Below are 26,524 nucleotides of genomic sequence, written 5' to 3'. Positions count from 1 at the left end.
GCCCGCACATGGATCATCTTGGTCTCCTGTCGGGTGCATGGGTCGCGTAGCCAAGACATGCTTGCAGCACTGGAAAAGCTTAGCCTACAGTGGAGAACTGTCAAACTAACACGTCAAAAAGTCTCCGAAGAAACATGAGCTGGATTTCCCTTTTCTACGTTGTTACAAGCTGCCGCCAATTGAACGCCTCCAATGCCATGTGACCACGATCTTTCGACGCCTTTCAGATACAGGGAGATGTCGGATCAAGATGAAGAGGGGAGAGAGAAGACTTTCTGCAAGGTTGGTATTTTTACAGGCAGGATAGTGGAGCTGCGTGGCGCAGCCTATCAGAGGTGCAGCGCGGGCCTCCTGCGTTAGTCATTGCGGCGGGATATTTTGGGTTTTATTTTTCATCGTCGACGTCTCGTTTATTCCATGATACGAGTAATGAGACCAGTGGCAACGGTGCGGCCACCTTCGCGGACGTTGAAGCGCTGACCGACCTCGACACAGGCAGGGTGGTGGACCTCGCAGACCATCTCGACGTTGTCGCCAGGCATGATCATCTTGTCCTGCTCGGCAAACTCCTCGGGCCAAGTCAGGCAGGCAGATTCGTCTGCAAGCAGTCAGCGTGATTTTCATTCTCTTTTGGGAGTTTTTTCTTACCAGCTGTGCGGATGAAGATCTGGGGACGGTAGTTGCTGTGGAAACCGGTGTGACGACCACCCTCCTCCTTGGTGAGCACGTAGAGGGAAGACAGGAACTTGGTGTGGGCCTTGACAGTGCCGGGAGCAGCAACGACCATACCACGCCTCACGTCGTCACGCTTGACACCACGGAGAAGGAGACCGGAGTTGTCACCAGCCTGGGATTGCTCGCAGGCCTTCCTGAAGGTCTCAATGTCGGTGACCTTGGTCTTGATGGGAGTCTTGTTCTTGCCGACAAGCTCGATTTCCTGGTCCCTCTTCAAGACACCACGCGAGACACGACCGGAGACGACGGTACCACGACCAGCAATGGAGAAGACATCCTCGACAGCCATGAGGAAGGGCTTGTCAAGGGCGCGCTCGGGAGTAGGAATCCAAGTGTCAACAGACTCGAGCAGCTTGTCAATCGACTGAACGCCAATCTCGGGCTGCTTGCCCTCCAAAGCGCACAGAGCCGAACCCATGATGATGGGAGTCTCATCACCGTCGAAGCCGTAGGTGCTGAGCAGCTCCCTCATTTCCATCTCGACGAGCTCCAACATTTCCTTGTCCTCGACGGCATCGACCTTGTTGACGTACACGACAATCTTCTGGACACCGACCTGGCGGGCGAGCAACAAGTGCTCACGAGTCTGGGGCCTGGATTTGTTAAAACGAGTCCATCTTTGGCTCTGCTGCCACCTACATTTGACCATCCGAAGCAGCGACGACGATGATGGCACCGTCCATGTTGGCAGCACCAGTAATCATGTTCTTGATGTAATCGGCGTGACCAGGGCAGTCGACGTGGGCATAGTGGCGGTTGTCGGTCTGGTATTCGATGTGGGCGGTGGCGATGGTAATACCACGCTTGCGCTCCTCGGGAGCTTTGTCGATGGCACCGTACTCGAGGAAGCTAGCATAGCCCTTCTCGGCCTGACGCTTGGTGATGGCGGCAGTCAGGGTAGTCTGGAGCTGTTAGAGCTGTTGAATGGATAGCGACGGAGCTCGAGTACCTTGCCGTGATCGACGTGACCAATGGTACCTAGGATATATTATCAGCACGAGCAGCGCATCAAACCATTGACCCGGAAACGCACCAATGTTGACGTGCGGCTTGTTACGCTCGAAGGCGGCGGCATAGTTCCTGACGAACTGCGATGATCCGTTCAGGCCCAGAGTCGACTGCAGCGGGTTGACGCCAGAGCGCACGCGCAGGGCGGCGCGGGAAGAGCGCATAAAAGTGCGAGCAAAGGCCGACATGGTTGCAATGGCGATGGCCGCAATGCCTCGAACTTGGCAATGTAGGAGCGGAGAATTGGAGGTCGAGGTTGCAAGATGCGTCTCATCGTCTGCCGTTGGGTGGCACTCGACAATTTCTTAGCGCGATCGCGGCACGTGACTCCAGAGCTCCGCGGCGACGGAAGAGATGCGGAGAAGAATCCATCGCCGAACCAAGAACTCTTCCGCAATAATTCTACCAGGAAAACACTTTCGGCGGAGCTCTTAGCTGACGCTTCGTCACCAATTGCCTACTTCTTATCGCTCTCTCGCGCAAGCCCTGGTCTCTGTCGCCCTCTTACATCTACCGAATACCCGAGGTCCTGTCTCCCGCAGCCCGACTGCCCTCTCGTATCTACCTTGTCCTCCACGACAGCACAAATGTTTCTCCAAGCTTGTTCAAGACGCGCCGTCCCCTCGTCAAGCTACAGCAGCTTGCGAGCCTTGCGTTCTACCACAATGCCTTTGAGGGCAAAAATCACGCGACCTGTACGAAGAGAGCTCCCCGCCTGATCTTTGCAGAGCTGACTTGCTCTTGCAGTTCTCCACCATGGAGCAGACCGAAGACCCCCTGTTGCAACCGCAGCCCAGAGACGACCCCGACGATGTTCTCTTCGACAAGAACTACGGCGTGCGGACAATTGAGCTCAACAGGCCGAAAAAACTCAACTCGCTCAACGGCTCAATGGCCCGCAAGATCATCCCCAGGCTGCAAGAATGGAGCAAGTCCCAGATGGCCAACGTCATAATTGTCAAGGGCAAGGGGCGCGCACTTTGCGCAGGTGGCGATGTCGCGGCGCTGGCCAAGCAAAACAGCGAGGGTCCGGAGGGACAGCAAACGTCGAAAGACTACTTTGCGCTCGAATACAAGCTCGACCACCTGATTGCCACATACTCGAAACCTTACATGTCCTTCATGGACGGCATAACAATGGGAGGTGGAGTTGGATTGAGCATCCACGCGCCTTTCCGCATCGCAACCGAGAACACTGTTTTCGCCATGCCCGAAACGACCATTGGCTTCTTCCCTGATGTTGGCGCTAGCTTCTTCCTTCCCAAGATGGATGGAGCTATGGGCATGTACCTCGCACTGACAAGCCAGACGTTGAACGGCTACGATTGCTTGTGAGCATTCCTAGTTCCTATCTCACGTCATTGCTAACCTCGCAAGGTTCCACGGTGTCGCAACCCATTACATCCACTCGGCCCAGCTCCCCGACCTTGAGAGCCGTCTCGGCGAGCTGATTTTCAAAGACTACGCTTCCAACGAGGAACGCTACCGTATCATCAACAACACCGTGGAAGAATACGTAACCGAGTCCGAGCTCCCCAGACCTAAACACTCCGGCTCGGTCCGCTATGCCATCGACCATTGCTTTGGGCCTCTCTTTGGCACTCTGGAAGACGTCATGAATGCGGTCCGCCGCATGGAGAATTCCAAGAACGAGGAAGTCAGGAGCTGGGCCGCGCAGACGATTGCAACAATGGAGGAGCGCTCGCCAACTTCAATGGCCGTGACGTTTGCCCAGTTGCGTCATAGCCAGCGGTGGACCATCGCCGAAACGTTTAAGCGTGAGCACTACATTGCGTCTAGATTCATGGAGCACCCCGACTTCATCGAGGGCGTCACGGCACGCCTCGTGACCAAGAGCAAGGAGAGGCCGTCGTGGCAGCCTGCTCAAGTCTCTGAGCTTGTGGAGGAAGATGTCGGAAAGTTTTTGGACTTCCCCCAAAGGCCCGAGCTGACTCTGCTCAACGACACGGCCGAGGACTACGCCGAGTATCCCCATGCGTGGCTGGGTCTGCCGCGGGAGAAGGAAATTCTCGAAGAGAGGAAGAAGCACGAGACTGACCAGCAGTGCGCTAGGGCCATCCTGGCCCGTCACAACCACAAGTTTGGAGTCAAGGAGAAGGTCCAGGAGGCTTTGGAAAGAAGAGCCATTGATGAGAGGTCCCGGGAAAGCCTATTGAGCAAAGTCCCGTCCGAGAACGACTCGTAGGATGCATACCGATTTGTCCTGAATAGAGCGGAGCAAGAAATGAAAGAAGAATCAGATGTCACTGATTGACCACGAGTTGCGCAGTTGATGAGAGCATGAGATTTCGTTGCAAGGCAGGGATCAAATCAACGCCGGAGAAACCGTATTTCAAAGTGTCAGCAGGGGGACCTCAACATCAACCCCTTAACAAACCCCTATCTCTCATACAAAGCTCACATGATGAGGATTACGAGAGAACAAAGGACCACCCAAGATATCACACCAAGGAGAAGATCGTTACTTCCAGCTAATCACCCACACAGTAAACATACACCACGACAGCACTCACAAAGCAGGGGGCACAGCAACAAAAGCCGGCATGGCGCAGTATCGACGATGGTGCCTCGGTTGCCGCAGGAGACACTGAAGCGCCGCATCGTTCCCCGTCAGCCGCGGCGGCGGGATCCAAAACGCAGACTGGCAACCCCAAGAAGAGCAGGGCTGCTTTGGGGGCGGCGCCGTGTCAACGGCGGTGGCTGCGGCGGGAGGAGGAGCAGGTGGTTCCTCGTCTTCGTTTTCGGGTCCGTCTTCGTCTTCGCGGCTCGGCCCGGGATCGCCATCGTCGTCGTCGTCGTCGTCTCCGCCATAATCGCCAAAGGAGAGGTAGGTCTGGTGCTCCGCGGGCGGCGTGAGAAAGTCGAATATGTCGCGGATGCCCTCGTCGACCGGCCCGCCGTTGGTATCGGCGGTGGCATCGTCGTCGGTGCCGGAGCTGTTGGTTGCTAGCGCTGCCGAACCGGAGTCTTTCTCCTCTTCCTCCGAGTCCAGCGCGTCGTAGTTGCTCAACCCAACAGTGCAGGTGCTCGCTGGCGGCGTCGGATACCCGTCCTTGCAGCACCACGTCGGCGGCACAGCGATGGTATCAGCAACTGCTCGCCGTTCACAATCGACGCATTCCAGCCTTGGTGCCGCAGCAGGTGGCAGATCCGGATCCAGGAGCGGTGACGCAGTCCCGACGACGGGCCTCGTCGAATTGACGGGGCTCAAGCCGTCCTTGAGCGCGGCCATGCGGCGCATCTCGAGCCCCTCGCGCAGGAGTAGCTCGCGCTCTTGGCGGCGCTCCTTCTCCCAGCGCAGGTTGGGGTTGCGCTCGCAGGCGGCGTCGATGCGCTGCTGGACGCGGTTGAGGACTGCGGCTTTGCGCAGCAGCGAGGAGGTGCCGCCGGATGAGGGAGAATGGGACGGAGACGACGGTCGCCATGGAGAATGTCGGAAGGCGCCGCTGATGCCGCCGAGCTTGCTGCGGTTGCTGGTCGTGCGGTCGGGAAGTGAGGAGGTTCGTGGCGTCGAGAAGGGGCGTGAAAGAGGTGATGTCGTTAACGCCAGGCGGAGGCGGCGTTTCTTTGGAGCTGGACCATCAGGCTCGGGGCCTGCGAGAGGGCGCTTGAGAGACGGTGCCGACGAGCAGGAATCAATCTCGTAGGAGAAGAGAAATGGAGGTGTTGATCGAAGGGATCCAAAAGTAAACTCCATGGTTGGGGATGGGAGAGAGGACATTGAAAGTGTGGTAGTAGTCTGGTGGGGCTCGGCCATCACCACTGTAGCTTCGAGCAAGCGTTGTCACGAGAGCTCTTCTTGCATTGGATGGTGGCGAAAGAAAAAGTCATTCCTGCAGCACGCGACGCTGCAATTCAATAGATCTCCCGATGAAGACAAAATTGGAAATTTAGGAAACAATAAGGAGACGAGGACGTCAAAGTATGGAACAGGTCGAAGATGAGAGAGGGGCAAAGGAAACCGGATACAGTTCTCAAGTGCAAGAGTAGGCAGTGTGGCGAGGCTCTCTCTCTATACTCATGGATGGGCAGATCAGGTGGGCACATGGCCGGCCCTTGCAGCTAAGCTGGTCGCGGAGAAGCTTGATGCTGAAGATGCGGGGAACACACCAGCTGGACCGGCGCGCAACCGCTGCTGGCGCAACCTTTTCGACCACTCAGGACCGAGGCTTCGACCTGCCAAAAGTCTCATCCCGGCTGCCGGCCGGCATAGCTGACGTTGGACGGAACAGTTCGCGCTTGATGCTCGTTGGACACTTGCCTGGTCAAACACGACCTGGCGTAGAAAAAAGTAAACATCTCCAAAAGAAAGCAGATCAGAAAATTTTCGACGTGCAGAAGAGGGCCAGCCCCCAGCAAAACTGGGCAGCAGTGCTCTTCAGCTCAGGGGCAACAAGCATTTTCTCTACCGTAAATAGCGAAGAGGAACCTCTGGGGTATCGATGCGCAACCTACTCGTCCAGTCATGGGAAATGTAATCCAAACACCCATTGCTCTATTGGTCGCCCAGCAGCGCGCGGCTTTTAATATGCTTCTATGCTTCGTCCTTTAGGAAATAGCGAGCCTCGATCTTCCGCATGACCTTGTTAGTTTGCTCGGCCAAGCTCAAAGTCAGAATCTGTAACAGAAAGTCAGTCGAAAAGGGTCCGGTTTCGCCGCGAATCACCAAACATACTGTGTGCGGCAAGATTCTGGCCAAGTGCGCAAAGAATCCCTTGTACACAGCGAGGACACCTTCCGTCTTGATAGTCCTGAACAGACAATCAAAGGCGCCGTTGTACAAGTTGCCCGTCTGGTTGTACATGCGGCTCATGACGGTGTCTGGCGGATGCATGACACAGCATACGACGAATCCGGACGCAGTGCTGCTGGCGAGGTGCAGACCCGGGCCTTCTTCCATGCCCAAATGCCTCACCAGACGACGCTTAGCAAAAAAGTAGGTTGGAAGCTGAACAGAGCTGCCAAAGCCTGTCCGCACCATGGCGGGCCCAACTCCGCGATACAGACCCTTGATGCCCTCATTTCCATAAATCTGCTTCATACCATCCCAAGCATTTCGGTACTTGTGCTGCGTGCCGACGGGCAGGAAGGGAGAGTAGGATTGCAGGCGGGTCTTGATGAGGAAGAATGGGGAGCCTGCAGCTGCGCCCAGAATGCCGGACGATGCGCCGGAGAAGATGTTGAGTCCAAACGACTGCACATTGGCGTCTTTGTAGAGGATGGATGTAAGAGTTCCACGAATAGGCTCGTAGAAGCCTAATCTGCATCCGTTGAGCAGAATCTGGTAAATGTACTGCGTAGACTCCGTCAGCTGCCGAAGCGCCGGGGGAAAGAATCAACGCACGGCGCAATTGATACCGCGGAAAAGTCCCTTGGGCCCTTCATTTTTCAAAATAACGGAGATGCCATGCAAGACACCGCGGTACATCTTGGGCGCATCCTTTTTGGCTTGGAGCTCTCCCTGCAATTGTAACCTGCATTGGAGCTCGTTAGCTCTTCCGCCGGCAGTTGGCGGAGCGCAGGCAGGGCGCACCTAATCTTGACCGTCTCGAAGCTGTGGGTGACGGTGACGGCACCGCAGGCCGCGATACCGCCAGCGATGAAGGATCTGGAGACATCAGTCGGCCGTCGAAAGATGACGCATTCGGTTGGGCGCGCGGGCGCTTACCCAGCAGTCGTGGACATGGCTCGGGAGAGGTAGATGGCAACGCTGGCTCTGCCGGAGAACTGGATGAACTTCACGCGTCAGGCTGTCCTCCGGCGAGAGTGAGAATAAGTAGTAGGGAGGTAGTGAAAAAAAGATAGGTAGCCAAGGCGAGCGTTGTTCAATTGATGATTACCAAAATGTGTTGGTTGGAGCGAGCGGGCCCGTCAGCGTCAGAGCCGACTGCAGGGTCCCATTGTGCCGACATCGGAGCTGCAGATCAACCGCGGCTCTGACGTCGCATCGCAAACTCGCGCCGAACATCGAAACGCGTCTACACGTCTCCTCACTCACTGCTCCACCACGCGGCCGCCCAGTCTCCGCCATGATCTGAATTCTCTGACGCCACTCTCATCATGGCCGCTGGCGCATCATCCACCCCTGGCGGTGCCCCGCCAACCACCAAAGTTAGCGAAATCATCGCGTCTTTTCGTCCCACCAAAGTACGCCCGCAAGACCGTCTCTATCCGCGATCTGAAGCTAACGAGACAGGTCTTTCGCGCCGAGAGCCCCAAGACATCCGTCACCTCACTCGATTTCGACGACTCGGGAGAACTTGCTGTTGTTGCTCGCGACGATGACACCCTGCAAATCTACAACTGCAAGGAAGGCAAGCACGCCAAAGAGCTGAGGAGCCAAAAGTATGGTGTTCACCTGGCTCGTTTCACCCATCATGCTCAGAGCATTCTCTACGCGAGCACAAAGGTCGACCACGGCATCCGCTACCTTTCCTCCCATGACAACCAGTTTCTCCGCTATTTCAAGGGCCACACCGACACCGTCACCTGTATCTCCTTGAACCCCTCCAACGACACTTTCGTCTCCTGCTCGACCGATAATACAGTCCGCTTGTGGGCGCTTAATTCAGGAAATGCTCAGGGTATGTTGAAGCTCTACGGCGCACATCTTGCGGCGTACGATCCCTCGGCTAGCGTCCTTGCGATCGCCTCGCCCCCGACCCAGAGCATTCTCCTCTATGACCTTCGCAATTTCGACAAGGCGCCATTTGCCACGTTTGATCTGGTAGACATTGAGCAGCAATATACACCTGGCGCGGGGGGTCACAATTGGTCTAAGCTGGAGTTTACCAATGATGGCAAGCATTTGGTGCTGGGAACCACTGGTGTTGGCCATTTTGTGCTGGATGCGTTCGAGGGCACACTCACGTATTTCCTGCATCGAGACTCGGGCCCCTCAGGGCGTCGTGCCGCTGGGGAATATGCATCTCCGGACACGGTTGCTGGACAAGGCGACATGTGCGTCTCCCCCGATGGTCAGTACGTGATAGGTGGCTGCGGCAGCGACGAGCTGCTGGTCTGGGACATTCACTCCAAGCCGCCGGCAGATCGAATCTTGAGGCCATTCACTGACCTCCCGGGGCGCGGAAAATCTGCGATTGTGGGATACAACCAGCGCATGAATCAACTGTGCTCAGCGGACAAGGACTTTTTAATGTGGTTGCCGGATCCTGATGCGTCATAATATCAAGAAACGGTCGATTCAGGGCAAAATGCATGGTATGAGGATTTGGGCGCAGGCGTAAAGGTCGGAAAATCAAGGTCTACGTTGGTCATAGAGATTGTTATCCTCGGCAGTGCTTTTACATCAAAATCGAGAACAACATGAAGCTGTGGAGACGCATATGCGGGGTGAAAAGTGGTTGCCGGTACGGTGGGGTGCACGCCCAAAAGTGCCAACACCGTGCTCGAGACGACGGTGTTCCTGGCTCGGGAGCTTGTCTCCACCACCGTCCGTCTACTTTCCTCCCAAACCATGAGCTCGTCACAATCCTTCAAGGGCGCCCCCAATGCTGGGCTCCAGCAGCAGCAGCGCTCCATGACGACGGGCTTCCGCTACCCGTCGAATCGCAAAACAATCTACGACCGCAACCTGGGAAGGAGCAAGAATGCCGAGCTCAGTCGCGCCGCCTTTGCCTACCTCTTCGTGGAGATGATATCGTACGCCCAGCGAAAAGTCACCGGCATCGCGGACCTCGAAAAGAAGTACTTCTTCCCTCTCGAATCGCTCGTCAAGCGCCGCCCATACTGACACGCACGCGCAGGCTTAACTCGCAGGGCTACAATCTGGGCCTCAAGCTGCTGGACCTCCTCTCGGCGCGATCGCCGTCATCGCTCACGGCCAACCCCAACCCCACCCGCCCGACGCGCATCCTGCCGCTCCTCCAATTCATCACGACGACGCTGTGGAAGCACCTGTTCAACCGGCCGGCCGACCAGCTCGAGAGGTCCACCTCGGCCACCACCGACTACATGATTACGGACAACGCGCCGCTGGTCGTCGAATACGTGAGCACGCCGCGCGAGATGAGCAGTCTCAATGTCGCCGCGTTTGTCGCGGGCATCATGGAGGGTGTCTGCGATGGTGCGGGCTTCCCGACTAAGGGGGTCACGGCGCATTGGGCGGAGGATGGAGCTGCGGCGCCTGGCGAGCCTGGCAAGGAGATGTGGCCGAGCAAGACTATCTTCTTGATCAAGTTTGATGAGAGGGTCATTGAGAGGGAGAATTTGTTGGAGAGGGGCCAATGAGGGCGGGCGGATGAGGGTTGATGCCCTGGACGAAGAGCATGGCTGGCGTTATCAAGATTCGGCGTTTTGGTCATAGGCCTGTCAAGGTGGTTACGGTTGGTTTCTGGTTCGAGGCAGGCAGGCTGCAATGGGCGTGCTGATGTACCCTTCTTCGTGGATTTGGAGACATGGCATATCTGAATCATCATTCAATTCAGCAGGTACATACGAATTTGACGATTTCCGAAACACGTGCTGGAACGCCACTGGGTCATAGCATTAGAGCTCTCACTGTGTCAGGACGGGCGACAGAGCAATCCACCATCATCAAGACGGCCTGAATCGACGAGCATGGCAAAAGGTACGAACCATCCGAGCAGGAAGACCGAGACTAACGCGCCTTCGGCTCTGGCTGGCTCTTTCAGTCGTTCTGATGTCGAGTGTAGCCCAAGAAACCGATCACTCCTTGTCAGCGTTCACCAGTCACTTGGAAACGAATATGATTGCCGCATTTTTTGGCAAAGAGGCGCCAGTCTCCAATTTCATTCCGATCTTTCTTCCCGCCTGCCGTTGCACTCGAGGATGACGGACTTCCAACTTCGCTCGAAAAACCCGCCTTTGTCTATCCCGCTCCACTGCATCCATGTTCTACTCGCAATGACTGGCCAAGTCCTTCAACACGTGGTGCTGCCGTCGTGCTCGGGAGTTCTCGGTATTCACGCCCTGCATCTCGCTTCTCCTCAAGCGAGTTAAGAGATACTGTAAAGAGTCTTGCGGTCTTTCATGGCTCTGATTTTCCTGTCATCAGCAATTGGGTCTTCGAACACGACGGGCCAGTAACTTACCGAGAGTGTCTTCTGGAACATGACAAAACCGATCGACGATCCAACGAAGCCACGTTGCGACATCCAGGGGTATTTGAACGCAATCCGCCGCGGGCGAAATCAGGAGCACGAGTGTACGACACACTCCGTCTATACTCAATCATTGACGCTGAAGAACTTGCTGCACTTGCTCCAGCGAGCGCTCAAATGCTTGGAGACTGCGACGGCATGTCAGCCTCCATCTGGTCTCGAGCCGCACCCGTCGGAGTTCTGCGCTTACCCTTGTCCCGCACGCTGCGGAGCTTGTCATCTGAGCTCCTGTCGGGAGGGGCTAAGTTGAAGTAGTAAAAAGCCGCCTTGTCCCTATCTTGCTCGCGGTTCATGCTCTCGACCTTCTTGATCATGCTACGTTTGGATACGTGTCCGGACGCGCAACGACTTGGCGAGACCATCTTGTTGGCGCTCGACTGAACGGGCGAAGCGACTGAAGGCACGCCGGCTCTGTTGTCGTGCCTGAAGCCGAGCTCGACAACTTCCCACTCGCTTTCAATGGAAATGGCAAAGACTTCATTGGCCTCAAGCGCCATAATGGCGCCGGCCTCAGCCTCAGCCTGCTTGTTGCGTGGAGTAAGAAGGTACACAGGCTCGCCGCTCATGTGAACGGGAGCGTGGTAGAATACCAATCCAGGCTTGGCAATCTGGGAAAGAGCTGCGATCAGGAACGAAGTGAAGGGGCGCCGCGTGGGTTCCTTCTCTGCCGCAACGAAGTTGCTGCGCGTTGGCGGTGGACCCATCGGTTGAGGCTGAGAAGCTGGGGTCGTGGTGAAGGGGACCGCCATCGCCAGCTCCAGTTCGGCAGCAATGTCGGAGGTGAGGCTCTCAGAGGAGTCCTCACGCCTGAATTCAGCGCGACGAGCGCGAACTGCATTGACGGCTGCGTAGTACCTCTTTGGTGCCATGATGGTTGTTGCTGCTGATCACTTGGATGTTGAGATTGAGGGTCGCGATGTGGTCGTTGTAGGTGCGATGAGATTGGCCGATGAGGATGAGGTGGAAGATAAGACAACAACGCGTCTGCGTCGAAATATACCACGGCCTGAAATATACCACAGCCTTCGCACACACGGCCCAGCTCGACGCAAACCCCGATACGGTCCAACGAACGCCGTCAACCAAGATCGAGCATCAAAGAGAAAATACTCGCGCCACGCTTAGCCAGTCCTGATCACAGCCAGGCCACGCGCCCTTCCAATTCAAATTGAACCGATACTAGCAACTGTTTTGATCTTTCCGCCACTATAAGTCTGCTCCGGGACTTCCAAGACACGGCTTCCAACTGAATTAATTGATCAAAGTCTGGAAACCCACATGGCGGTGTGCATTTCAGTCCTAGCAAAAAGAGGTCGGGCTGTTTGAGATCGTTCGTCTGCGGTTTGGTCAAGAATCTCAACTACACCGCTGGAGCCCTTCTATCCAGCATATATCCAAGCTGTCATCATGGCATTGCGCTGCTCCTCTCCTATCCGACCACAGCACGTCCGCATCCTCACCTATCCCAATGTCCCCCTCGAATTCGTCCTCCCCTCTTTCCCCCTCTTCTCTCCCTCAGCTTCATTTTGTCACACGCGCTCCCTTTCGTTCATCAAGCCGCTCCTCCACGGTCCTCACTTCGACCTTGAGGCTGTCTGGGACGAACACAGAGAGCGGCCACACGCGTGTCTAGATTTTTGTAAAGGCACAAAAGCTCGAGCATTTCCGACTGTCGAAGCTGCGCCCTCTCCACTGTCAAAAGGGTCGACTTGACAGAGAGTTTGGAAAGAGCGGACCAAATCACCTCCAGGACCCGCCCAGCCGGACAATGCTCAGACGGTCCGCCTCATTTGTTGCAAAGGAACTTGATACACTTAGCCAAGCTACGGCGGAGGCGAGAGCGCTTGGAGTCTGTGACGATATCAGCATTTTTGATTGCCAATTCCACGGCTGTTCAAGATTCTGGCTTACGCTTCCAGTGGGCTTGGGCAAGCTTCTTCTCAAGTCTCATCTCAGAGGATGACGCCGAGTCCGAGTGCTGGAGTGGGCCCTCGGGCATGTCTTGGTCCAAGCCCATGCCTTCAAAAGTCTTCGAGTTGCAGCGTGGCAAGCCGGTGGGAGCGGGCGGGCGAGGGATAGGCGATGCCTTCAAGTTGGTGCCGAGCTGCACGAACCAGTCGTTGTGGCCGTCGTCGTCGTCGTCAGAAATGGCATCGGCATCACGGGCCTCAAGCGCCATGTCGGCGCCGGCCTCAGCCTCAAGCACGAGCTGTCCAGGGAGCGGGATGACGGGGTACATGGGAACACCATTGGCGTGGAGCGGCGCACTGTACAGCAGCGAGCCGGGCTTGGGAGTCTGCTGGAGAGCCGGAACCATGAATAACTGAGGCGAGCGCAGGGTCAACTCCATCTCAGTGGCAACGATCGTACTGTAGTTCGGGGACCTGGCCACTTGCTGCGTCGGACAAGTCGGCATATTCGTGGTGATCTTGGTGGTCGTCGGCAGCACCATAGTCAGTTCCAGCTCGACCTCGACGGCTGAGGCCAAGCTCAGCGAGGACTCTTCGCGCCTGAGCTCGGCACGCCTGGCGCGGACTTCGTTGAGAGCAGCGTAGTACCTCGGGCGGACCATGGTGTGGATGATTATTGCTTGCGTGAGTCGATCGCGTTGGTTGGTGGTTGAGGACGTCGTGATGATGGTGATGGTTGAAAAGAGGTGCCGTCGTGTTGAGGTGGAGCGGAAGAAAAGACGACAACACGTCTGCGACGAAAGATACTATCTAAGGCCTTCGCACGCGTAAGTGCCCTCTCCAACAATCTAGACACGCGTATGGCGGCTCCGCGCGTGGATAACTCCTGGCGACCACCACCACCACGCGAAACCTTTCCGATTCGCAACTGTAGGGCCACAAGTTTCGGTTCATCCAATGCCAGTATACAAAAGCTCGAGGAAGCCCGACTGTGTTGAGGACGTGGAACCTGCGGCCATCGTCGACATGCAACCAAGAGAAGCAATTCATTGCTGTACTACCCAGGCCAGACCTCCAACAGCACAGCCCATGTTTTTTGTCAGGCTGTTTAATCTCTCTTCCAAGGAAAACCCCTCCACAAATCCGGCCTCAACCAGTTGTGATCTTTTTTGCGACCACAAGGAGCATTCGACCACCCAGTTGACAATTCTTCGAGACCCACGGCGCGCTAGCCTCTTTGTGCCGAGAATTTCCTGCGACCCATGTCTTCGACTGGCAGGATCTTCAAAGAGAGAGATCAGAATGTGCAAGAGCAAGGGTTCCTGTTGATTCTGCAAATCTGCGGCAAGTCCAGCCAGCTGATCAGTTTGTGGGACTTGGGAAGAACAGAAGGCCAAAATACCTCCGACGAGCGCCCCTCGAGACAGGCTTCAAAGAACGACTTAGAAGCATTTCAGAAGATCGCGGAACTTCTTCCAGCCAGCGCTCAAGCGGGAGCGCTTGGAATCTGTGACAGTACATCAGCACCTGTTCCGGCCCAACTGGCCATTGTTTTCGGGAGGTTTAACTCACGCTCAGTAGGAGCGGACTGGCGGATGTAGGCCGAAGCGGGGACGGGACCATCAGACAGGTTGCACCAGTCGTCGGAATAGACGCTGGCTCTCTCCGTGTTGTCACCGCTGTCCTGGTCATCGATCAACGTGCTTCCCTCGCTGGAGGCATCATTGGAGACCTGGTGGAGTGCCGGCACTAAGAAAGACTGTCCAGGAAGCTGGGTAGGCTCCATCTCAGTGTTGACAATGGTGCTGCAGTTCGTAGAAATGGACATGCGCTGCTGAGGAGGACGAGTCGGCCTATCGGCAATAGCTGGCAGCACCATCATCATCTCCAGCTGGGTGGTGATGACGGAATCAAGACTCTCGGACGAGTCCTCCCGCCTGTACTCGAGACGGCGAGCGCGAACGTCGTTCAGAGCTGCGTAGTATCGGATGCGAGGCATAACGACTGTTGGTACTTATTGCTGCGTGATGTTGGAGGCAAAGGGTTGTAAGGTGTTGTGGGTATGATGAGGAGCAGTGACGAAGTTCGAGGTGGAGCGGGAGAAGAGAAAACAACGCGTTCGCCGAACGACATTATGTCGTTCGTCCATACACGCGACCCAGGTCAAGCCCTTATGTGATAATGGGCTCGAAGTCAAGGGAAAGGAACCACTTTTCGAGAGCAAAGCTGCAATAACACTACAGGCTCACATGTAACCAGTTGAGTTTAAAATTCTGTAAGCGTCTTTCTCCTGTAGGCCTTCTCTGTACTGATGTCAACACATGTAAATCATAGCCTATCCTCCAAGCAGAACACAAGTGAAATCCAGCCTTTCTGCTATATACCCATTCAGCCAGCCTGCAAACACTTGCCAAAACATCTTCAACACCGGCCTTTCCATTCAAAACTACAAATGCTGCTTGCTTGCGGTTTGGCAGCCTTCGATGTTGTGCCGCATCTGCTTGGGAAGAAACAGACTCCCAATCGTGTTCCATGTCGACCGATCGTAGCAGTAAATCTCTTGCATGTCAAGCTTCCCTCCGCACCGCAAACACTGGACAGTTGCAGTCATAATGCCGCTGCATGTTCCCCTGGACCACACCTTCTTGGCTTGAGCAGCTTCAATCTTTTCAATCTGCCTCGAAGTATTCAGTTTTCTCCGAGCGCCGTCTTTGCGGAGCTTCTTGAGCCGATTGATTAGCTCCATCAATCTTAGACCAGGCTCATACGTCCCATCGAGCTGTCCAGAGCATCGGCATCCGACGGCTCTTGCCCCTGGCTTTCCATCTCATTCTCTGGTTCCTCGTAATTTATGATCTTCGAGATATCAATCTTGTCCTTCTCCTCAATGGTCAAACAGAGATCGAGTACCCCCTGAAACGCGGGGCGCTGTTGCTTGATCCAGTCCTCGAGATGGGCCCAGTTCTCGGGAAGAGGCCGGCGCGGTTGCCATTCCGCTCCTGGAGTTTGGCGGACTGGAGGAATTTCCGGATGGCGTGCGTACGATCTCTCCATTGGCACCGCGTGGAGTTCGGAGGTCCCCCCGAGACATGCTTGCTGCGCCTGCCGCTGCTGCTGCTCTCGCTGTCGCCGATGTCTCACACCGTTTTCCATTTGCTGCATCCCCGCGTCCCTTCTTTCTGCTCCTGGAGTTTGGCGGGCTCGAGGAATACCCGGGTGATTTGCATAGGATCTCTCCATCGGCACGGCTTGGAGTTCGGAAGTCGCCCAGGGGTTTTCTTCCAAAGCGAGTAAACAGGTTGCCTGAAGATCGCTGCCGGCGACCTGGCGAGGAGGATCGGCCTGCGTGCCAATATTGTTTGGCAGATCGGTCTGCTGAGATTGAGGAACAGGCCTTGCGCTATGTGCAGTATTCATCGGGTCCATTTTTGCTCTGGTATGTTATGAGGATGTCTCTGTGGCACAGTTGATTCGAGAAAGAAGTTCGGAAAAAGCTCAAGAGAGAGGAGACTGAAGAATTCGAGGTCGACAGCTTTTGGCAAGTGTACTCCATCTTGCGGACAGAAGCAAAGGTACTTATGGGAAGTGTAAGTCGCGCTAACTTTCGCAATGTTGGGGGTACCAGAGTTGCAGGGTGGTGCTGCGCATTCAAAGAGTCCTCTTCGTCGGACCAGGCCAAACCGAAATCTTCAAATTACTACGACTTGCCACCTTTTCACCATGGGAAAGCTAACCCAACAAGCCAACTTATATCTCGCATTTCGAATGAGGACCAGCTCTTCGTTGAAAGATGGAGTGAAGCAATTCGATCCGCCACATCATTGCCGCCCTCCGCGCTCCCCAGCTCTATCTTGGCTGAAGATGTACCGACCTATGTCTTCACTCTTTTGCGGACCGACGCGTGAAGTCTGGGCAATGAGGATAGTCTTTTCAAAGACACCAGAGATGAAGACAATTTGCCGCCATCCATTGCCATTTTTGGAAACAGATTGTCGAGGCTCGGTCGGCGTGATGCTGCGGGCATCATTTCGGAGCTTCAGCATCCTTGACTACACGAAAGGCTACTTGCAAATGTTACCTTTTAGGGACTTTGGCAGCGTGATACAGCTGTCATGCTGCTAGCCCATGATCCGATTACAGGCGTCACTGCTGCAGATGCCACATTGACGAAAGGGAAGGAGAGTGTCCCTAGGGAACAATGGTTGGATAAGGAGCATATAGCGCGTGATAAGGCAAGTGTAAGTACAGACTCAATCAAGGCGAGCCACAGCATAAGGGACCAGATTGACCAAAACAGCGGTATTATTCGAGGAAGCTGTCTTCGAAAGCAACGACGTGCATGTAGAACAAACGACCCTTCCACTGTCGTATGGCACGCTAGCCGCCCTACTCCCCACCCGTGCAGGTATCCTGTTGTTCAAATGACTATGCGAAGAGTTGGAAAAGGCCAACGCGAGCGCGAAAGAGAACGGTCGACTTTGCGGGGCGGAAGGCGCAAACGCCGTGATCTTTCTAGACGAGTACCGTGGTCTCATGGTCGCCAAGCTATGGACGCGGACCACAGCCTGCATCGATATCCCGGAGTGGCGCAAAAAAGGTGCAAGACGAAGCTCAAACGAAGAGGGTACCCGAACTCGGGCGAAGCACGTAGTCTTTCCAACCAGTCAGCAAAAGACCTTGTGCTTTCAGGACCATCCAAACTCACAGAAGCCGCGCAAACACGCGACAGAAATCAACCGTTGGGCGCAGACGACGGCGAAGTTGCCAGATACTCGAGCTGAGTAGTGCACCTACCTACGAGTCAACGGTTTGAAGACGGAAATTCAAAGGCTTGAGAAGCCTTGCCAACTTACTACAGAGCCATACTAGCAGTACCACGACTCATCCTTGACTTTCTTGTCTTGGGTATGTGTGCCGATTCCGGTGATGCTCTGCCAACTTCTCTTCATCCGGGAGTATGCCGTGGATGGCATGGCAAGCTCAGGCGAGTCTGCTGCTTGCGTGTATCCTGGGTGCCGGTACGGCTGGTACTGCTGGCTCTGGTGGTGCTGCAGCTGGTGGTGCTGCTGCTGGGGGTGCTGCTGCTGACCGTATTGAGCCTGTAAGGTTCCGTTCATGCCATACGTGCCCGAGTTGTACGCATTCTGAGGCGGGCGAGCGCTGACCTTGAAGCCGGCGACGCCCGAGTCCTCACGCATATAGGCACCCTCCTGCTGAGCGACAAGACTGGCCTGGTAATCACGAGACAAGTAGCCCCAGGCTACTTCTGGCCGCTCTGGCTCAGGGCGTGGATCTTCTGTGCTGAGGTCATCACCGTAGACGTAACGGCAAATCCGGCGGATCTGGGCGGTGTTGGTGTATCCAACCGGCTTGGGATGCGCCATTGGCATCTTTTCGTCCTTGTAGACCGTGATGTTGGGAATCGGGTCGCTCATAGTGGTGGCATCCAGAAGCGCTTGACGAATGAGAGACAAAGAAAAAGGTGGCAAGGAATGAAAAAAATGGAGAGACAAAATATTTTGGCCTATACAAAGACCGCGCGGCCTTCGTTCGACGTCGTCGTTGTCACTTTGGTGTTGTGGTCAGCGCTCTGAACTCCGACGCACAGAAGTCAGTTATGATCTGGACCCTTCCATCAAGAACCATTGTGTGCTTCTGCAGTTGCGAGATCTCACGCCGGCCCATTCTTCATCTGATTCCCACTGTCCAGACTCTTTGAAAAAGTCTGTTTCAAATCGTCCCCGTTGACGATAGGGTTGCTCCCAGCTTTCTTTTGCAAACAAACGCATTCAAAATCTGACGCAAATGAGGCCTCAGGATCATGAGGAGACTTCATGCTGCGCACCATTACGAGACTCGTGTTCCCAGAGATGCTCGGCCAGTTATTGAGTTGCTTGATAAAGGGCTTACGCACACTGAATAAGAAGCAAAAACATTCAGAAAATGAGGTGGGCTGCACATCACAAAGCGCACGACGTCCAAATATCACTGCCACAGTTCGAAGAGAGCATAGGCTCACCAAAATAACAAGCTGATTACTGTGCTATTCGAGCCCCTCGGAAGCTCACCAGGTCCCCTTTTGCTAATCCTCAATCTTACACGGGCGAAGCACTAGGGATGGGATCGGAGCAATAGCATAATATTTGGGTGACTCTGTTGGTGAAGTGGTAACATATCTTGAGGCCGAGATTCACTTTACAGAACTGCAGACAAAGGGGCGAACCAAGACCCCGAGGTGCCAATCGATCAAAACCCCCACTACCCAGCTCTCGTTCCTGTCTCAAACAATTCCAGATCAGCGCCAACATGAGAAGGTCTTCAACTGCTTGCCCCTTTGCCCTTCACAAGCTCCTCGATCGACCCACGTCCTGACTCGACTCCCTTCACAACATGGCCTTTCTCCTTTTCGACGATTTAGGGTCCCTCAATTGATCTTGATGGCGGGCAAAGCGGCTTGTTGACTGGTCGATTGGTTCATGGTAGACTTTGCGGTGCCAAAGTGTGCGAAACGCGTGTTGTAGTGGTGGACACGTTCCTTGCAACACCTGACGTCGAGAGGAAGCGCGACCAGCTTGGCCTGGATGCGGCGCAACTTGGCGTTGAGGTGGAGGCTGAAATCTCCTTCACTTGGTTGTCATCCAGGTCCTCCGAGGGATGTTCGGAGTCATTTCACAAAGGTACAAGCAAGAGGATAAGAGAGCAAGGAAGGCCCAAGATACCATTTGAAAACACCCAGATTAATTGACCGTCAGACCGCTGTCTCAGGCTGAATCAGAAGAGCTGTACCGGAATACAATGCTCACAAAAAAGCCTTTTCTTTCCAACCTCCTGCTTCATCAACCGCCCGTCCGTACCACATTCTCTCCCCATTCCAAAGCAGTCTTCCTCTTCACGGCAACAAGACTGCTTTGGTCGTCAGACATAGCGGCATCCTCGTTAGGTAGGCGATTGGTCCAAGCTAGTTGTCCTGGCTGCGAAGAGCAGTGAAGCCAGAAGCAAGTGCTGCCAACTTGGCCTGGAGAAGGCGCACCTTTCCTTCCAGATGGCGGTCAATTACTTCTTCGGCCTCTTCATCGTCGAGGCCCTCAAGGTCCAAATCTTCTACGTCAAGGTCCTGGGTATCTAGGTCGGTAGCATTGATGCTGTTGGTGGGCATGGTATCGATGAGGGTAGAGGTCTGATTGCTGTGAACGCGGAAAGAGTGGAAAGCTTGAGTTCCAGCATTAGCACGTTAAAAGTCATAAGAGATTGGTGGACTTACCGTCCTTGTAGAAGGTGCAGCTGGCCATCTTGGCGTCTTCCTTGGTCCCAATGGCAGGTTCAGCGACTTCGTCTTCCTCCTGCAGCTTCCAGTGTCCCAGGTCAATGCCAGAGCGGATCATGTCGTTCTTGTGGTTCATCTTGAGGACTCTGAGACGGCCCTGGAGGGAAACGGCATTGTCGTGGAGCTTTTTTAGCTCGGCCTCGACCCAGCGGTCATGTTCGTCGAAATCAGCGTCGTCTCCTTCCTCAACGATCTCCTGGGGACCGAGCTGCTCAGGTTTAGGGACGGCGGCCCTGTGGAGGTTCGAGGAGACAGAGGTCTTGCCCTTGCGAGTGGGACCAACTTCAAGAGCTTGAGAATTGTTAGTGCTCTGGAGACCATGAAAGGTTTGCTACGATTGCAACCCACCGGCGTTTGCGAGGAACGAATCCATGATTTCGAGCTCTTCCTCATTAAGAAGGACTGGGTAGCTGAGCTTGCGCTCACTGGTGTGGATGGGAGAAATTTCGATAAGCTCGTCCATGTTGTCGCTCGGCATGTTCTCAGTCAAGCCATCGCAGGCATTGTTGGTTGCCATGCTGTCACCGTGCTGGAGCTTGCTCGGACCCTTGTCGACCGGGGGACCAGAGAGAGGAGGCATATTGGACAGAGAAAGTAGCAATTTTGCAGTGAAGAACAAGCTGAACAAAATTGAGAGATCGGCCAGATGCAGATGATTGTCAGGTAGCTAGTACCAGTGGCGGTGATGAGGTTGCAAGGTGTTTGTCGTGGATGGCGTTTTGGCAGAATAAATACCCCTCGGCTACCTGTTCGGGTCAAGGTCCGCGCAATAACCTACTGAACTGAAGGACCAAATCAATGCCCTGCCGACTTCGAAGTGGTAACATTCGCCGTTGGTGTTAACTTTTGCATACCCAATGATTGCTACCTCATTGTCCAGGCGACGTAGTCACTTCTTGGAAGGTCCCCATCTTTCACCTTGCGTTGATCTATATATCCCCTTGCCATTATTACGACCATCCGCAGCAGTTTGAGCCGTCGACATGCTAGCTTACTCCAGTGGTAGTGGAGGCGGCATCTTTCATGGTCCTGCTCAACATTCTCCCCCTCCTAGCCCGGCTACTCCGAACAAAGACGCAAATTCTCTCCATTGCCGACTTGATCTTTCGACGTCTTCTACAAGTTGGAGGCTCTCACACTGTCTGCCGTCTCGTTTCCGCTATTGGTCTGCGTCTCCTGGATGGTTGACTCGTTGTTGAAAGCTGTCATCATGTTTGCAAGGTTGGTCTTGGAACGCAGGTTGATGAGGGAGAGGTTGCAGCGGACAAGAGATATTCTGTACTGCAGCTCAATTCAACGGACCACGAACGGGCGCTGGTCATCGTTGAGATATTGCAAGACCCGTATCTAATCCTTCTGGCCGCGTCCCAAGCTTTCAGTGCCAGCGACTACACGGTAGGCAAAAAGGAGCCCCGTCACATTGCTCTTTTTTATTGTACCTCTACCACTTGATTTATACGAGGTATTTTATCCTTTTCCTAGTCCATGCTTCTGTTCTGAACACCGCTTTTCAATGCAAAGGTATATCTTGATAGTGAGACTGAAGAAGGGGAGAAATTCGAACTGCGTATCGTTGAATTCGGTCTCAAAGACTTCACAAGCTAACAGCAGCTGCCTAAAAAGACTGAAAGAAAGCGGTAACAAATCTCTGATCTCCGGACCCCAGAAATGGCTGTTTCCAATATCGCCTTCATCAATTGCCAGTACGCAACTATAGTTGACCAAAAATTCCCTGAGCCCTATCGCCTGCTTGAAACAATCCCCGTCTACTCGCACCACAACATCCAGTCATCTCCTTGGATGGCTGGCGGTTCCTTGACTTTTTTCGCCGTACCGTCTTCTTCCTTGCTGGTCTCCCCTAGTTCGGTTTCTCCGCTCTCGGTGGTGGTGGTGCTGATGGTCTCGTCGTCACTCTGTAGATTCTCATCGGCGTTGAGGGCAGCGTCGTTGGGCGTGATGATCTGGAAAGCATGCTGTCTGGAAATCTCATGGCCCCGGTAAAGAATTCGAACATCATAACGAAAGTCCAGGTATTGCTTCAGAGTACGACGTTCCTCCTCGTCAAGTGCGCCAAGTTCGGTATCGTCAAGTTCAAATTCTTCGACGGATTCGAGATCGTCAGAGTCGAAGTCCTCAAGATCCTCAAGATCCAGCTGCTCGAAATCGACTTCTTCGAGCTCCTCAAGGCGCTGCAAGGTTGAGGCATTGGCGACGGTGTAGGTGTCAACACGAAGTGGACGATTGTTAAAATCTGCAATTGTCAGCCTTGTTGTTTGGCAACCCGGAGAAGTATTCCATCCTACTTACCGGGGTGCATCGATGGATCGGGGATATTGTGAAGGTTGGCAATGCGGCGTTCGCCAATGTCGCCAAGGGAGATAAACGGGGTGTCGGCCATGGTAGATGAGAACGAGCGTCTGTCCTCAAGCTGAATGGTAGTAGACAGGCGTTCGGTGACGTCGAAGACTATAAGGCGAGCGATGTTGGGGATGCCGGAGGAATCGATGTTGAGGCTCAACGAGAACAGATACTCTAAGACAGTGTTCAATGTTGAAAAAGTGATTGTGCGAGGACCCAGTATCCTTGATCAGCACTATTGACGGTGATGTCAGGGAGCTCGACACCGTCGAGTCCTCCAGGGGTCATGTCGTTGATGATGGCCGCATCCCAGACTCCGCGCGTCAGGCTGTCGGTCGCACTGCTTGTGTTGCTAAGAAGAGGCTGCTTTGTGATGTGTCGCCTGCGGGATGTGTGCGTGTTCTTAAAAGGCGACGTGAGCTCCTCCAGGAAAGCACGGGCATGCTTGATGTTGTTGAAGACCCGACCGTGTGCCATGCAGACGGTGTAGTTGCAGATCTCGATTGCGCGACAGTGGCGAAAGCGCACGTCGAGCTGGATGTGCGCTGGAATTATTGATTCTGGAGGACAGCGAAACGAGCGTGGGTTCGTGTCTGCCCTTGTCAGCCTGCTGTTTGGGCAAACGGTCGAAAAATCCTATGCTTACTGCTGTGCATTGATGACATGGACGTATCTTCAGGATCGGTGATTCAGCCCTTGTCAGTTGTGGAGGATGAGAGTTCAACCATGTTGAATGAGAGGGAGGGTCTTCTCTCGAGCTCGACGGCATGTCGGAAACGCCAGAGGAACCGGTGTCGAATCCCAACGTGAACGGAAGTCTCAAGACAATGGATGAAGGCGACGGTTTTGAAGCATGAAGGGACCAAAACTGGAGGTTAAAGTTCGAACGTCGAGGGTGACCGACCGTCAATGTTGGTGGTAGGTGTTGAAGAGAAGATTGCGTGTTGGCAGAATAGTTACCTCTCAGGTGCCTGTTCGGGCCAAGGTCCGTGCAACAATGTACTGAAATGAAGGACCAAATCAGGGCCCCGTTGGTCTGAATGAAGTTCTCTGCCGTTGGTGTTATTTCTCGCAGACGCAAAAAAATGCCCAGGTAAATCGGAACAGAGGCTGCGGCCGGCAGACTAATGGCTTTCCCAGAACCATTTTGACAAGACACACAATCAAATTTTCTCAAAAGCACCTATCTTTCCCACCGTTCAATGTCTGCTTTCATGTCCAGGCTGCTCATCCGATTAATGAAATGCGAGTATGCGACTGTGGAAACAAGAAATCATGTCTGTACATCATTTGCATTGTATCTGCTTCTCGACGCAAGCCGCGGTAGCTTTGGAATGCGACTTTCAAGCATAATGGCATGCCTTGAGAGTTGCAGTACAGAAGGGAAAAGCAAAGCAAGAGATCGGATCGCGATATTCGCTCCAAAAGACCTCCGAAACTCACACCTGTACCCAATACCACCACCTGGATCAATCTGTAATCCCCAGAGCAATCTGTTACGAAGCCCTGCCCAATTCTGCCTTTTCAAATCCTGAAATAGCATCAAGTAGGCCACCACAAAACAGGACACGACAATATTCCCAGCACAGTCTCTTCAAGCACCTTATGTTGCATCTCTACTTCTTGCAGACCCTCGACATGGCAGCAAGAAGGCCCTTGTAACTTGTTCCTCTAGGCCCGCAAGACGAATGCGCGACGCATCAGCCTCCTCCTCCATTCAAGGTAGCCATTCCCGAGCGAAGTTCTGTCCCCGGTATTCAGAAAATCCAGCTTCCTGCTTTTCCGCGCCGATTCTGTCTACTCGCACCATTGCATCCAATCATCCCCGTCGATTACAGGCAGTTCCTTGACGCTTTCCGTAGCTGGATCTCCCACGCTGCTCTCCGCAGCTTCGCTGTCTCCGTCGTTGGTCATGGCGCATTTGTCGTCAGCCTGCAAGCCAAGACCAAGGATTCTGGCAGTGTCGTTGCCAGTGACGAGCTGAAGAGCTTGTTGCTGAGAGACTTGACGACCCTGATGGAGGATCCGGACATCAGAACGACGCTTCAGCCACTGCGTCAAAGTGCGCTTGTCATCCTCATCAAGTCCGTCGAGGTTGATGTCATCGAGATTGAGCTCGTTCAAATGGAAAAGCTCGAGGTCAAGGTAGAATTTGCAATCGTCTTCGGAGTCAAGGTCTTCCAGATCCTCGTCATCTTCAAGGTCCAGCTGCTCAAGGTCGAATTCATCGATATCGCCTTCGTGGTACACAGTCGAGGTGTTGATGGTGGTATAGGTACCCGCAACGCGGAATGAGCGATCGTTCACTTCTGTATCTTTTCAGTCTCGTGATTTGCCAACCAGTCTAATATCTCCTTTTACTTACCGGTATGCGTCGACGACTCTGAGAGGTTTCCATGGTTGTGGGTAGAGCGCTCGCCAGTAGTGGAGGGAGAGAATTCGTTCATGTTGAGGGAGACTCAGGTTTCTTCCTCGGGCAGCCAGTAGTAACAAAAGTTTCAAGAATGGGATTGATGGAGATGATAGACTTGAAACTTGGGGTGTTCAGCGGTTGAAATTGAGGATTGTGTGTCGCGGTTGGCCGTCAACGTTGGTGGTAGGTGTTGCAAAGCTGAGCTGCTTCTGTTTGTTTTGGGCAGGACAGTCCGTACAGTAACCCACTGAAGTGAATGGCAGCAGTGAAATCCGATTTTAGCACTCTGGTTCGACTTTGTCGCAAGTCTTGGCAGCATATATCGAAAGTGGTTGTTCTGGGCAGGCGCGCCTTCCTGCTAGCGCCGTTCGGAGCGCGCAATTCCGTCACCACCACGTCCACTCTCTTGCGTACACAGCGCTATCTCGTCTGTCACTTAACCTATACCAAAATAGATGCCCGTACCTATGGATGTTCCATTTGCGCTCTTCGCACGTCGCACCTGAAGACTGCGCAACCCCTGAACGCTCTCTAGGCCGTCTATCAGTCCCGCAACACAACATTATCGTCTACATATTGATTCAAAAGGCCGCTGGAAGAGTTTCGTGTGTCTCTCTCGTTTCCAGTGTCCTGTATCTCCCACAAAATCTCGCTTCGAAAAGACCCACCCCCTGTGGCAGCTTACCCCTGAAAATTTTGAAGATGCTCCAAAACCCGTCAGAAGGTACGAAATGGGCTCAAGTTATGTGGCTGGATGTTTGACTACCTCAAAGTCGTCTAATTTGAGCATATTCTAATACTCTTGTGAGAGGCTCCAAAAAACAGGGGCTTTCGCGCTGTGACCCACGACTTTAAATCGCAACACCCGGCCATCGTAGAGACAATTTCAGGTGTCAATTGGTAGTCTTCTCGATGAAAAGAGCCACTAATGCCACGTATGGGTCATTCGTTGGCATTTGCGACACAGGAAAGTAATCCGCAAGCTCGCGTTCGTCGACCGCTTCGAATGCGTGTCTTGTCAGGAGGTCTTTGCCAATGTCGTCGAAGAAGAAGGCAGGTCGCGGCTGTCTTGTGACAGGCACTCCAAACGTCGTGGAGGACGGAGCCGCCAGGAGTAGAGCCTCCAGGACGAGAACCGACAATTGGAGTGAGGATTGGACGGGTGCTGATGGAGGGTGGGAAGGATCGAGTGAGCGAGAAGTGGTTGGCGTAGTTGATCAAGTGCGTAATATGGTACAAAAACGGTGTGGATGGAGAGGGAACAGAATGCAGAGGTCTGGCTGCTTTCGTACTTGTTGTCAGAGGTTCTTACGTGGACTTTGTCAAGACTGATTCGAAGGTCGTTGTTGGAGCGCATGTGCAGACTCACCTTTTTTTTTTTTTCCGAGGGCCACTGTCTCGGTGTAGGGCTCTTCCTTATACTTGGCCAGAACACGCTGAAATTGTGCAGTCAGGTCGCTGCGAAGACTGGTGTGTGCTTCGGTGGCGGTCTGACGTTGCGTGGCGGTTTATACGGCATAATATATACTCCTAGTAGCGGGGCCTTGCGATCGTGCCGATTGCAGATATACTGAGGTAAATCAAAGCGAATGATGATGTTGTTGTTGGCGAA

General features: G+C 54.1%; 15 protein-coding genes across 15 annotated transcripts; 4 read left to right on the top strand and 11 right to left on the bottom strand.

The window, feature by feature from the left end:
• Nucleotides 1–7: 7 nt before the first annotated feature.
• BKA78DRAFT_319120 (elongation factor Tu GTP binding domain-containing protein) lies at nucleotides 8–2,140 on the bottom strand. The gene is made up of 5 exons (XM_066888836.1): nucleotides 1,769–2,140; nucleotides 1,685–1,713; nucleotides 1,375–1,637; nucleotides 649–1,328; nucleotides 8–598 (listed from the first exon to the last, which is right to left on the bottom strand). Exons 1-5 carry the CDS (start codon nucleotides 1,929–1,931, stop codon nucleotides 411–413), a joined length of 1,323 nt encoding a protein of 440 aa, XP_066742795.1. The 5' UTR covers nucleotides 1,932–2,140; the 3' UTR covers nucleotides 8–410.
• Nucleotides 2,141–2,499: 359 nt separating this feature from the next.
• BKA78DRAFT_332408 (mitochondrial 37S ribosomal protein mS47) lies at nucleotides 2,500–3,949 on the top strand (the record flags this gene model as incomplete). Its single annotated transcript, XM_066889978.1, has 2 exons — nucleotides 2,500–3,074; nucleotides 3,121–3,949. 2 exons carry the CDS (start codon nucleotides 2,500–2,502, stop codon nucleotides 3,947–3,949), a joined length of 1,404 nt encoding a protein of 467 aa, XP_066742794.1.
• A 162-nt stretch (nucleotides 3,950–4,111) lies between these two features.
• BKA78DRAFT_167037 (uncharacterized protein) lies at nucleotides 4,112–5,659 on the bottom strand. Its single transcript, XM_066883187.1, has one exon. The coding sequence runs from the start codon at nucleotides 5,519–5,521 to the stop codon at nucleotides 4,274–4,276; it is 1,248 nt and encodes a 415-aa protein (XP_066742793.1). The 5' UTR covers nucleotides 5,522–5,659; the 3' UTR covers nucleotides 4,112–4,273.
• On the top strand, nucleotides 5,654–6,442 carry BKA78DRAFT_167275 (uncharacterized protein). Its single transcript, XM_066883189.1, has one exon. The coding sequence runs from the start codon at nucleotides 5,785–5,787 to the stop codon at nucleotides 6,289–6,291; it is 507 nt and encodes a 168-aa protein (XP_066742792.1). The 5' UTR covers nucleotides 5,654–5,784; the 3' UTR covers nucleotides 6,292–6,442.
• On the bottom strand, nucleotides 6,299–7,449 carry BKA78DRAFT_354445 (mitochondrial carrier domain-containing protein; the record flags this gene model as incomplete). Its single annotated transcript, XM_066891733.1, has 5 exons — nucleotides 6,299–6,382; nucleotides 6,440–7,057; nucleotides 7,109–7,238; nucleotides 7,298–7,372; nucleotides 7,433–7,449. The coding sequence occupies 5 exons, from the start codon at nucleotides 7,447–7,449 to the stop codon at nucleotides 6,299–6,301; spliced, it is 924 nt and encodes a 307-aa protein (XP_066742791.1).
• Nucleotides 7,450–7,698: 249 nt separating this feature from the next.
• BKA78DRAFT_166950 (WD repeat-containing protein 82) lies at nucleotides 7,699–9,183 on the top strand. The gene is made up of 2 exons (XM_066883186.1): nucleotides 7,699–7,911; nucleotides 7,961–9,183. Exons 1-2 carry the CDS (start codon nucleotides 7,825–7,827, stop codon nucleotides 8,948–8,950), a joined length of 1,077 nt encoding a protein of 358 aa, XP_066742790.1. The 5' UTR covers nucleotides 7,699–7,824; the 3' UTR covers nucleotides 8,951–9,183.
• A 121-nt stretch (nucleotides 9,184–9,304) lies between these two features.
• On the top strand, nucleotides 9,305–10,014 carry BKA78DRAFT_332405 (trafficking protein-like protein particle complex subunit 5; the record flags this gene model as incomplete). The annotated part of the gene is made up of 2 exons (XM_066889977.1): nucleotides 9,305–9,471; nucleotides 9,531–10,014. 2 exons carry the CDS (start codon nucleotides 9,305–9,307, stop codon nucleotides 10,012–10,014), a joined length of 651 nt encoding a protein of 216 aa, XP_066742789.1.
• A 624-nt stretch (nucleotides 10,015–10,638) lies between these two features.
• On the bottom strand, nucleotides 10,639–12,005 carry BKA78DRAFT_345154 (uncharacterized protein). Its single transcript, XM_066890480.1, has 2 exons — nucleotides 10,839–12,005; nucleotides 10,639–10,782 (listed from the first exon to the last, which is right to left on the bottom strand). The coding sequence occupies exon 1, from the start codon at nucleotides 11,774–11,776 to the stop codon at nucleotides 11,021–11,023; it is 756 nt and encodes a 251-aa protein (XP_066742788.1). The 5' UTR covers nucleotides 11,777–12,005; the 3' UTR covers nucleotides 10,639–10,782; nucleotides 10,839–11,020.
• Nucleotides 12,006–12,698: 693 nt separating this feature from the next.
• Nucleotides 12,699–13,741, bottom strand: BKA78DRAFT_166940 (uncharacterized protein). Its single transcript, XM_066883185.1, has one exon. It carries the CDS (start codon nucleotides 13,477–13,479, stop codon nucleotides 12,802–12,804), a length of 678 nt encoding a protein of 225 aa, XP_066742787.1. The 5' UTR covers nucleotides 13,480–13,741; the 3' UTR covers nucleotides 12,699–12,801.
• A 483-nt stretch (nucleotides 13,742–14,224) lies between these two features.
• On the bottom strand, nucleotides 14,225–14,935 carry BKA78DRAFT_166938 (uncharacterized protein). Its single transcript, XM_066883184.1, has one exon. The coding sequence runs from the start codon at nucleotides 14,814–14,816 to the stop codon at nucleotides 14,304–14,306; it is 513 nt and encodes a 170-aa protein (XP_066742786.1). The 5' UTR covers nucleotides 14,817–14,935; the 3' UTR covers nucleotides 14,225–14,303.
• A 633-nt stretch (nucleotides 14,936–15,568) lies between these two features.
• BKA78DRAFT_297258 (uncharacterized protein) lies at nucleotides 15,569–16,243 on the bottom strand (the record flags this gene model as incomplete). Its single annotated transcript, XM_066886743.1, has 1 exon — nucleotides 15,569–16,243. One exon carries the CDS (start codon nucleotides 16,241–16,243, stop codon nucleotides 15,569–15,571), a length of 675 nt encoding a protein of 224 aa, XP_066742785.1.
• A 1,439-nt stretch (nucleotides 16,244–17,682) lies between these two features.
• On the bottom strand, nucleotides 17,683–18,328 carry BKA78DRAFT_345150 (uncharacterized protein; the record flags this gene model as incomplete). The annotated part of the gene is made up of 1 exon (XM_066890479.1): nucleotides 17,683–18,328. The coding sequence occupies exon 1, from the start codon at nucleotides 18,250–18,252 to the stop codon at nucleotides 17,683–17,685; it is 570 nt and encodes a 189-aa protein (XP_066742784.1). The 5' UTR covers nucleotides 18,253–18,328.
• A 1,325-nt stretch (nucleotides 18,329–19,653) lies between these two features.
• On the bottom strand, nucleotides 19,654–20,721 carry BKA78DRAFT_297256 (uncharacterized protein; the record flags this gene model as incomplete). The annotated part of the gene is made up of 4 exons (XM_066886742.1): nucleotides 19,654–19,788; nucleotides 19,848–20,026; nucleotides 20,079–20,432; nucleotides 20,490–20,721. 4 exons carry the CDS (start codon nucleotides 20,719–20,721, stop codon nucleotides 19,654–19,656), a joined length of 900 nt encoding a protein of 299 aa, XP_066742783.1.
• Nucleotides 20,722–21,907: 1,186 nt separating this feature from the next.
• Nucleotides 21,908–23,164, bottom strand: BKA78DRAFT_354436 (uncharacterized protein; the record flags this gene model as incomplete). The annotated part of the gene is made up of 4 exons (XM_066891732.1): nucleotides 21,908–22,392; nucleotides 22,449–22,673; nucleotides 22,736–23,092; nucleotides 23,146–23,164. The coding sequence occupies 4 exons, from the start codon at nucleotides 23,162–23,164 to the stop codon at nucleotides 21,908–21,910; spliced, it is 1,086 nt and encodes a 361-aa protein (XP_066742782.1).
• A 1,132-nt stretch (nucleotides 23,165–24,296) lies between these two features.
• Nucleotides 24,297–24,946, bottom strand: BKA78DRAFT_297254 (uncharacterized protein; the record flags this gene model as incomplete). The annotated part of the gene is made up of 2 exons (XM_066886741.1): nucleotides 24,297–24,808; nucleotides 24,865–24,946. The coding sequence occupies 2 exons, from the start codon at nucleotides 24,944–24,946 to the stop codon at nucleotides 24,297–24,299; spliced, it is 594 nt and encodes a 197-aa protein (XP_066742781.1).
• Between the last annotated feature and the right edge of the window lie 1,578 nt (nucleotides 24,947–26,524).

Source organism: Phyllosticta capitalensis (genome assembly GCF_038381095.1).
Source record: "Phyllosticta capitalensis strain CBS 128856 chromosome Unknown BKA78scaffold_7, whole genome shotgun sequence".
Lineage (NCBI taxonomy): Eukaryota > Fungi > Ascomycota > Dothideomycetes > Botryosphaeriales > Phyllostictaceae > Phyllosticta > Phyllosticta capitalensis.
Note: the sequence above shows the minus strand (reverse complement) of the source record. Positions and strands in the feature narration are given on the sequence as shown.